The sequence below is a fragment of the Nelusetta ayraudi genome, unplaced genomic scaffold (genome assembly GCF_046127955.1).
Source record: "Nelusetta ayraudi isolate G7.1 ecotype Tasmania unplaced genomic scaffold, CSIRO-AGI_Nayr_v1 ptg000004l, whole genome shotgun sequence".
Taxonomy (NCBI): Eukaryota; Metazoa; Chordata; class Actinopteri; order Tetraodontiformes; family Monacanthidae; genus Nelusetta; species Nelusetta ayraudi.
In genome coordinates this window covers 14198574-14209419 of record NW_027466054.1, presented here as the reverse complement: position 1 = coordinate 14209419, position 10846 = coordinate 14198574, and the positions used below count along the sequence as shown (strand labels likewise).

General features: G+C 42.9%; 1 protein-coding gene across 1 annotated transcript; it reads right to left on the bottom strand.

Moving 5' to 3' along the window:
* Positions 1-1324: 1324 nt before the first annotated feature.
* On the bottom strand, positions 1325-9240 carry LOC142897952 (uncharacterized). Its single transcript, XM_076040616.1, has 8 exons — positions 8439-9240; positions 7187-7320; positions 7003-7096; positions 5682-6830; positions 4126-4410; positions 3910-4043; positions 3639-3738; positions 1325-3440 (listed from the first exon to the last, which is right to left on the bottom strand). Exons 1-8 carry the CDS (start codon positions 8701-8703, stop codon positions 2308-2310), a joined length of 3294 nt encoding a protein of 1097 aa, XP_075896731.1. The 5' UTR covers positions 8704-9240; the 3' UTR covers positions 1325-2307.
* Positions 9241-10846: the final 1606 nt, after the last annotated feature.

Genomic DNA, 10846 nt, shown 5'->3' with positions numbered 1-10846 from the left:
TGGATTACTGTAACGTAGGTTCTCTTTTTACGCCCCGGTCAAGAGAGCAGCAGCTTGACTGACTGTGGCATCAAGATAATGTTGCGTGAGCAAAGAGACAGACTTTTTCTCTGCATGGGAACCAATAACTCCCAAGGCTTCACAGACTGATACTCTCCAGAGGAGCTTGAAGGAGAATCTGAACAAAAAGTAGAAGATCTGACCGACGGCGGGGAGTCGAGGTGAAGACTTTTGCTTTTGTTTTTGCTTTTTTTTTGCTTAAGATCATTTCATCTCTTTAATTAAAGATCATCATGCAAAAATCCCTAATGGGTAATGATCCAATTAGAGAATAGCAGGGATTCACAAGTTTCTGTGATCTGGCACTTACTGGACCGAGTTCATGTTTATTTTTGTTTTGTTTTTTATTATTATTGTTATTATTATTATTATTATTATTATTATTATTATTATTATTATTAATAATAATAATAATAATAATAATAATAATAATATAAGCCATATTCTTTAATAAGAGCTAGCAATTAATGAGTGTTAACAAGCTGGGATTTGCCCCCACATTCAACTGAGAACCAAAGGGGTGTTTTTTTCCCATCACTTCTCCTCAGTGCTGATTCAGCTAAGCAGGTATTTGAATTGCTGCTCATAGTTACTGGATTCTAAGATCAAAAGGAAATGATACCATCTAGGACAGAGGGTTGCTTTAATCCACATCTCTGTGCCACACACACACACACACACACACACACACACACAAATTTAGGTCTCTGCTGGCTTTTACCTCACCTTCAAAATAAGATTAAAATGTTATCAGTTGTACCACCTGCATGGTGCCATTCTCGCTACAGATACAGCACATCAGGCTTAATCCACAACACCAGACATTGCGCAGGCGCACGCACGCAAATACACAAACACACTCACAGTACACAGATCGAGTAAAACACTGTCTACTAATACTTGTAATTATGTAGTAATATAGTGTAATGGTAGTCTTCAAAAGTTCTCTATTGCCATGAACCCATCTGCATAGACTTCAGAACTGGTTTCTGCCTTGACCCCGTTATTCCCACTGCTCGGTGAAAGGCTGCCATCAAGTGGTACAATTTAGTACTTACACTACTTGCAGTCCACAGGTTTTCCACTTTGCACACACAAGAATTGGATAGGTTACTAGTGGTGGCTGTATACATGCTGTAATCTTATTTTGGGGAAAGTTGTGCTTATTGCTTTGAACATTCTCCACACACCAAATTGCTTTTTTTTTTTTTTTTTTTAAGCTATTTAGTAGACATGGCAATAATTTTAAAAAGTGGCAGACAGCAGGTTTTATGATTTTTATTTTTCAATTCTTAAAAAATATATCAGAAACACACAAACAGCTTTAAAATAGGAATAAAAACAGGAACCTGGTGAAAAAGAAAGACAAAATTCAAACAAAAATCTACAAAACGCTTGTATTGGTTTAACAGGCTTAATCTAGGCTATGCTAAATGATGATTCGACTACTTATTGATTTTAAGTGATGACCAATTATGCACATCTATATCAAACACTAGCATCAACTGTTCCTTTAGCACAACTTCCATTGATCTTCTTCAAACACTTTGTGAAGTAAAAAGTTGGTGTTCCTTCAATTTGTGTCATCATTTGTTTCAACTTTCCCATCAGGCTGATCTTCCTCTTTCAGCAGTTTGATTAACACTGGCCTGGCTGGTTAATAGTTTGATATACAAGTGCTTTTGTGCCAAAGGCATAGTACAACTGAAGCACAGACAATATGACAGTATTTGCAGATCAGTCACTGATCCAAAGAGACAACTTTCCTTTCTGTCTATGTGACAAAACACTCTGTGAACCTGTAAGCCTCATTTAGATGATCAAAAAAAAAAAAACACAGCAGCCTCCAGCAAAAATAATTTGCCCACATCCAGAACTGATGCCAGATGCTGATGCTCCAGAACCACTCCTTCATCACATATTATTGCACATATTTTCCGAAAAGTGTAAAAGACATAAAGGACGGACTGGACTAATTCCTAGGGACACAGATGTTTGCCTGTTTGTTTGTTTTTCCAAAAACAGCTTTAAAGTGAATTTTGCATAATACGAGACCTTGAAATAACACTACAACACGTCAGGAGGCTGAACATCAGAACACACAGAAGAACTCTGAACAGTCGCTTCATGAAGCAGACTGACAGCCGGCATCTTTTCTTTTCTTCTTTTTTTTGCAGCAAACAGCCACGACTGTACACGGTTTGCACAAACCTCCCAAACTGCCGACCTTCGCCCCCCGTCCTGCCATCACGCCTCCAGGTGGATCCGCTGGTGGCGCTTCAGATTGCATTTCTGCGTGAAGCACTTGCCGCAGGCCAGGCAGCAGTACGGCCGCTCGCCGGTGTGCACCCGGCGGTGGGCCTTGAGGTTGCTCAGCTTGGTGAAGCTGCGGCCACAGAGGGAGCAGCAGAAGGGCCGCTCGCCGGTGTGGGTCAGCAGGTGGGCCTTCAGGTTGCTGGGGTGGGGGAAGAACCTTCCGCACTGGCCGCAGCGCAGCAGGTGCCTGGGTCCCGCGTGGGGCTCCGAGTCCTGACGCTGGCCCGGTGACTCGGCGTGACGCTGCGCTCGGACGCCCACCCACGGGCCGCTGCCCCCCCGGCCCCCCAGGTGACCCCGCTGGGCGGAGAGCAGAGACGGAGGGGAAGCTTTGGATGTGGAGGGAGTTCTGCTCAGTGAGAGCAAGTTGGCGGCCTGAGAGTGAGACGCCGACAAAGCGGCGGCGGCGGCGGACGGCGAGTGGGCGGGTCTTTTGGTGGGCCGCTGGAGCTGCTGAATGGCAGCCTGCAACCTGGCGCCGGTGCCCAGCCTGGGATGCAGCCTCGTCACCTCCTGCAGAGTCGCTTTGTGGAAGGCGAGGCTCTGTTTGAAAGGTTCCGAGCTCACTCGACGGTGTTTGACCGAGAGGGGCGTGATCTGACACTGACGCCTGATTTTCCTCGCCCTGCTCTCGTCGCACCTGTCGCTGCCAACAAAAACCTCCTGCTTGACGACGACGCCGAGGACATCCATGTTCGGCGACAGCGCAACAGGAGAGGAGGTTAAATTATGGTCTAGGCCTGAGGGGATCGGAGTGCTACCGTCCTCCCCAATGTGTTGCGGAGAGCATTGGATTTTGGCTTGATGGGACTCCTTTTCTGCAGCTACCTTGTGGCTCTGTTGTAATTCTGCTGCTGTGAGAGTGCGGCACGCCCACACCCTGTCCATGTCTTCAGAGAGGCCTTTGTCCATGAGTACATCCTCATGTTCCTCTGGAAAGAGACACGCGGATGAGGTCTGCGGGTCCCTCTTGAGCTCTTCATTGCAGTCTTTTCGCTCGTCTGCTGGTTTTGGTGTTGCCGCTGTCCTCTCTGATGAACTGTGGGACTCCACTGCATCCTCACCTGAAAAATACATAGAATCGATTCAATCAAAAAAAATAATAATAAAGCGGTTACAACCATAGCAGATGTTTGCTGTGGGTGGTTGCAATTCCTCCAACAAAAAAAAGTAAAGAATAATCAACAATAACATTTGTGTCGTTCTATTCATCATTTTAGTGCAGTGCAGTTAAATTTAAATGTGTAAAACACATTGCTCACCATTAAGGTTCAGACCCTGGTCTCCGTAATGCACAGATGCACAAGAGAGGTGTTCCTCTTTTACATCCACTGCTGGCAGACCATGTGACTCTTCTGCAGCCTAAACATAACAAATAACAGTTCAGTTCCTTCTAACAGCGTGCATTCATCTGACCTTATGCTTACATTTATGTCAAAGCATATTCATGCATATTCTTAATCTGCGATATAACAACAGCAATCTTCAAGCACAGCACATCAAACTGAGTGTGATGAAAACAGGGCTGCCAACCTGTGGATCAGGACTGTCAGAGGACCTCACACTGTCTGCTTCCTGCGAGATTTCTTGGCTGACCTCCTGCTGGCTCCCTGCCCAGCTTTCCACACAGTCAGTCTCTTTTTTGTATCCACAGTCACCAAGGATAGCTGAGAGGAAGAGGAAGACACAAGGAGTTTGTACTAAACACGTTTTGGTAATCTACCGACAGAAAGATGCCTCCAACCTTACCGTTCTCCTCCTCTACTCTGCCGCGGGACAGGTTGACAGCAGCCACGGCGCAACGATCGGATCTTCTCCCATGGTCTTTCTCCCCCTGGCCGATCAATTTCTCCTCAGCCAACAGCAGCTTGGTCCTCAGGGACTCCATCTCCTGGTTCCTGCGCTTCATCTCCAGCAGGAGGCCGTCCTCCACTAACCTTGTGACTTCATACATAGCCGTCTTCATCACGGTCTCCATCACATCAGACAGCTTGGTCTGGAAAGTGACAACGACGGTCTCCAGATCCGACATGTTTCACACTGTCTACGCGGCTAGATTCCGCCTAGTGAGGAAGCAGGAATGGGAAGAGAGTTCCGTTTGTCTTGTAAATGCGACATAAGACGATTTCGTGTTTAACACGGGGTTCTCGTTAAGCGTCCACATTTTTCACGAACGGCCATTTTAGGATGTATGTGTTGGAATTTACAAGTCAGTGAAGGGGGGTATTGGAGCTTCAATTGTTATGTCTAATTTTACCCTCATGACAGTTAGCTAGCTAACGAGACCCGAACGTTTACGTTAGCATAACTTGCTCGCTAACACGAAGCACACAAACTGTAGAACACATCCTACAATGAAACGTCGGATTTTGTGATGCTGACGTATTCAGACCGTAGGAAATAATATGTCGACAGAGTAATTTGCAAGACTCCGGCACTCATCATCCCCCCGTATTTGCCTTCAATCGTCGGGGTTCTTGTTTTTGCTGGTGACGTCATAGTCGGCCAAGTACGGTGGCCCGCATGAGAAACAATGGAACCCCCAATTTGCGACAAACTAATAATATGCTGTATTCATGTTTGTGTTTGATATTGTACTTTGTTGTATATTCAGTGCACATGCTGTTATTCTACATTGCCATAATTTATTGTCTAATTGCTTATTTGACTTTTTTTTTTTTTTTTTAAATCCACGGAGGAGGGTACTTCAAATTATTTTGTACAGTCCCCAGCATACCAAATCAAAATGCCTTAAAATAAAGATGAAACGCCACAATCCGGATACACTTAATGAAGGCATTCTCACATTTAAAAAAATAATAATAAGTTCCCCTACGTAATACTGTCATCAACTTAGAATACGGTAATAAAAGACACACTAGACTTTGGTTTAAAATAAGGTTTTACTTAAATAAAACATGTACAGAGTTCTGCAGTTTCATTTATCTGAATTGAAAGCATCTTTTTCCACTTAGACAGGTGACGTCACTTACTCTTTTTTTTTAAGACTTATTATATCAAACATGAGAAACATTAAAATCATTGTTCAATGTTTTTAATATTATCAGAAAGTGATCATTTCAAAAACAGTTCATTGAAGACATAAAAACCATTAGTCCTCAACGTGCCCAGCTGCTGCATACTAGATGGTAAGTCAGCTCCATGGCTTGGTCTAAAACCATTATTCATTACTTCTTCGAATGTTTGATGTCTTCAGCCTCCCACTTTTTAACAGACATCAATTAAGGGTGTGCGACCAGCTTTAGGTGGATACCACTTTTTACGCAAAAGCCTCTTTTACAGACCTGTCATGTGTTTGCGTTGATGTGACTTTAGATGATCCAGGCGCTTAAAGCAAAGGCCACACACTGTACAGCCGTATGGTCGCTCCCCTGTGTGAGTGCGCTGGTGAACTTTCAATATATCTGCGCGTGTGAAGCTCTTGTTGCATATGTTGCATTGATGAGGCTTTTCCTGCGTGTGAATTCTCTGGTGAAGCTTCAGATTCCAGAGACGGCTAAACTTATTTCCGCACACTGTGCAACAATATGGTTTTTCACCGGCTTGGCCACACTTGTGGGACTTCAGGTCAGTGAAAGAAGCAAAACGTTTGCTGCAAACATTGCAGAGGTGAAGACCCTGCCCTGAGTGAATCCTCTGGTGGACTTTGAGGTTACACGCTTGAGTGAAGGTCTTTCCGCACTCTACGCAAGAGTACGGCGGGCTCTGTCTGGTGTCTTTGTGATTCTGCTTATGAGCCTTAAGCGAGGCAGAATCAGAGAAAGATATGGAGCACTGGTTGCAGGTGTGTCTCCTCCCTCCTCTCGTTCCAGTCGGATACAACCTCTCACCCAGGGCTGAGGTATTGCTGTATGCATCAGAAGAGCCATACATGTCAGCTGTGCTGCTTAAAGATGAGTCAATGCGGACGCCGTGTCCTCGTAGACTTAACCGGTTGCCTGATTCACCAGATCCGTGTCCAGGGTAAAAATTGTTTGGGTTCTGTAGATAACCTTCTTCGTTGATTAATAAACAGCTGAACTCTCCACCAACATCAACGTTTGTCCCCGAGGAAGAGCCTGCGTGTGAATTCCCCTTTCTGTTACGGGGGACGTCTGCTTGGTAAGGCTGTTGCTCAGTCCCTTCTGGTGCTTCCGCATCCCCTTCAAAGCGCTCCATGTAACCCAGATCGTTTCCGAGTTGGGATGGTGACCCTTGGAACCCATCCAAGTTACCTATGTCTATCATGCTGCCGTCTCCGTAGTTAGCCTTGTCGAAGTCGCTCAGGTCTTCAATGCCATACCTGCTCTGGAAAAGTGGCGCAGCGTGGTCACCAGTGTTCCCGTCTTGGGTTGATCCTGGCCTCTGGTCAATGTTGACTTCCCAGTTCACATGGCACTTTGGAGTCTTCTGGTCACTGTGTCGTTTACTGGGCCCTGGCAGACCTGGCGCCTCTGTTTTGGACACGGAGAAAAAGAAAGACTTTCAAGCACTGTCACCTACTAAAATAATATTTTTAGATTATAAACGACAAAGTCTGCACATACACAAACCAGTTTTAATCTGGTGAACAAAATGCACAACCTAATTTCTATTTATATTATAGTCATATGTGTGGAGACTCACCCTCTAAGCTTACTTCCCATCTGTTTTGAAACTCATTTGTTTCAGGCATAACATGAAGTTCTTCCTCTTTGAGGAGTCCATCCAGCTTTTCACCCTGCGAAGCAGAAGAGGTAAAAATCCCCAAAATGTAACGTGACAATAATGCTTTACTTATTAAGAGTATAAAAACAGAACTGTCATTTACCTGTGATGCCTTCACACCACCAGGGGTCTCTTCTGTCTCTCCATCAGTACTCTGAGGGCTATGTTCTTCATTTGTTGGTGTCTTTTCCCTTTTTGGTCTTTTTTCTGCGGTGGAGCGAACGGATGATGTGTTTCCTTTAAAGAAAGAAAGAAAGAAAGAAAGAAAGACAGAAAGAAAGAAAGAAAGCGCATATCTTATTACATTGCCTGAATGCTCACTCTAAAGATGCTGCCAAGCACAACTGCTGTGTTTTCAATGTTTATTTATGTATCTTTTTATTTTCTATCACTCATCTCATCCTGCACACATGGTCATGGGGGTGCTAGAGCCTCACCCAGTTGCCTTGGGGTGAAGGCAGAGATACACGCTAGACCTGACAATCACTGAAAGACAAACTGTAGGCAATGATGGACAGGACAAAAGAACTTTCAACCTTGAAAATCTACTTTGAATAAAGGTAAAGGAAGTTGTAAAGTACTTATTTGAGTTTTTACAGACTACATGATTAATGAGGAGGATCGAAGTTAATGATTTTTCTATTTGTTTTATTTATCTCAGTTTGTTTAATTATCATTACTGTCATTCTCATTCTTTTATTTTATTTTTTTACGACCTGATCTGTCCTAAAAGTAGGTGGCGGTAATGCTCCCGGAAAAGGTAGTAAACTGGCAAAACAAACAAACAACAACAACAAAAAACCTCAAGAGAAGAAGAAAGACAAACCCTTCATGCTCACACTACCCTACAGTGCTACTCCACTTTGTCACCCATGTTTAGTTAATGTAATTTACAACAAGAAGAAGTTAATGGCATAAGTAATGAATGTACACTCGTCTAAGCTCAATTCAACTGTGGGGAGTCATTTTTCAAGATACATTATCACAGTTTGCCCCCCCCCCTCCTCCTTTTTTTTTTTTTTTTTGGTCATGATCACTGACCACAGAGTGCCGGTGGCATTCTGTGCCGACGGCCGATGCATATAAATGAAACAACAAAATGTGTTGCCATTTTTTCCTCTAACTAGTTTGTCGTCCATGGCCCATGGTGTGTTCTTTTTAGGGGTAGTCTAATCGAGAGGTTTTTGTTTGGTTGCTGCTGTTGTTGTTTTTAACACTGCTGAATATTTGTGATTGACCAATGAGAATCGAATCGAATATTCAATAGAGCCGTGTTCCTGATCGTGACAGGAATTGGATCAGCTGGGCGTAAAAGGACTGATTAGCAACGGGCAATTATCGTGGATCACTCTCACCTGTCGGCCTTGGCTCGTCTTCACCAGCAGCCCCAGCTCTTCCGCAGTCCACACATTTGGCATTTCTCTCTCCGTCTTTTTCTTTACGGCGACTCTCAGACCACTTCAGTCGCCTTTTCAAGGACTCCACTTGCTCCCGACATCGAGTCACCTCTTCCAGAAAGCTGTCTTCAACGAGCCGGGTAATCTCGAACATAGCAGCCTTGAAGACTGTCTCCATAACCCCAGAAAGCTGGGACTGAAAGGTAACTATAGTCTCAGCCATTTCAACAGCCACGTTGAATAAGGTTGCACTTGGATAGCAATAGGGACAACAATATAAAAAAATAATGGGCAAATTATAGACGGGGAGAAGGCAAGTCTGGGTCTACTCTTGCATGTGTAAGGCAGCTAGGACCGCACATATAGGCTTCGTTTTTTCTAATCGACATGTCTTTTTTTATTCTCAAAATCGAATATTGCATTATTAAAGCTGGCAAAGAAAGGACTTCGTCATATGGTTATCGCCTATCACGAAAACGTCGTTTTAACCATCGATAGCTAACCAGCCAGACTGCTAGCTTGGGGCTATTTAGCCGTGTAGCTATCAGTACTATTTGTTGAAATATCCGGTGCTACGGAATTTATCTCCGCAATGTCTGCTACTGTTAAAGACACTGTCTAGCGCGCAAACATCTGCCAGGTAGTGGATTACTTAAATAACCAGGCTTCTGAACAGCTTTCCATGTATGTTTTGAGTTTTTCCTGACCGAGAGCCTTCCGTAAACATTTGCGTTTCCTACAGACCGCGATTGGGGACAATCTTTGTATTCGCGAACGTCAATTGACTTGCGCGCGACCATATGTTGAATTACTATAGTAAAATAACATTGTTTCACGCCACCTTAATTTACGGACTTGTCTTCTTATTTATAGTTTGTTAATTTAGGTTGGGTTGGAAATCCCTGGTAGTCTAGTTTTGTTGTTTCATTTTATATTAAACTTTTTCTCAAGAGATAAGTACAGGGTGCGACGCCCACGTGGTTGTTGGCTAGGTTATTTCTTTTATTATTTTTGGCGGGGATCTCCATCTCTTTTTGGTTCAACATCTTTGTTCTCCCTTGTTTTGATTTTATCATTTATACTCTTAGAATTATCATAAATACCATAAACTTGTGTGGCATAGTTTGCTTTTGCATAATTTCTTCTACACATTTGCAGAAACATAGGTTTAAATCTGAGCTGTGGTCTGCTTAAACTACTGTTGGGGTTTTAGCCCCAGAGCCAGTCAGTCGGCATCAAAAAAACAATTCATCTTAAATGCTTTGTTTACAAGAGGTAGATCTTGATATATGCCGATTAGATCTTAATGGGGTATCTGGTTGACAGAATATTACATAAATATGTTGTTTGTGATTGTATTAAATACATTTTTGATTAATAAAAGGCCAAATGCCAAATATAGTGTTCCCAGAGAAGGCTCGCCTTCTTTCAATGTGTTGCTGAAAAGTAGAAAAAAGTAAATTTTGCACAATACAAATTTCTTTGTGGTGAAGCAAATAAACCATGACATTTTGATTTTTGCTTAAAGCTGAGGTGTAAAAATGTGATGTGGTGTGAGGTAAAAATAAAAAAAATTCTGAGTGTCAATGAATGTGTTCCTCCTGTATAGTAAGTTTATTTTTAGGCTTTACACCGATCATATCGGCTATATCGGATCGCCCGATATTTGGCATTTTTTTTTAAATGTTCGTCATCGGGCGTCATGTCATAAATCTCCAATCAATGACGTCATGGTCGTGTTGAAACTTTTTTTAATCCGTCTCATTTACTCCAAAGTAGTTTCACAGCCTCAACATGTTTGTTTGTATCCAAAAGCTAATGATTCATGATTCAAAAAACTGATTTGAGTGCTGTCGCTATGTGACGGACAATAAAGTTTCTTTGAATCGGCAACATCCATGGGTGACACCAACAAAAACGTCGGAGGTGTGGAAGTTTTTCAAAGTGAGAGAAACAGACATAGCACAAGCTAGCTGCAATATATGCAACACTACAGTACCTCGTGGGGAACATCGGCAAAAGATTTCAACACAACAAATTTAATCAGGCACCTGGAAAAGATACACACAGAGGAGCATGTCGAGATCAAGAAACGCAGTGCGGAGAAAGAAAATGAAAAGCAAACTCTGAAACGGATGCTAAAGCAAACATCTCAGTCAGATTGGGGCATGGCAAGATTGATACTCAGGAAACAGCATATAAGTACATAAACAAGTAATTTAAATATTGCTCCTCACGTGATCGGATCGGTGATCGGTTATTGGTTTATTTAAACTCACTGATCGGTGATCGGCACAAAAATCATGATCGTGTAAAGCCTGTTTATTTTAGTTTACGTTGGAGATGACTGGTATTCTAGTTTTGTT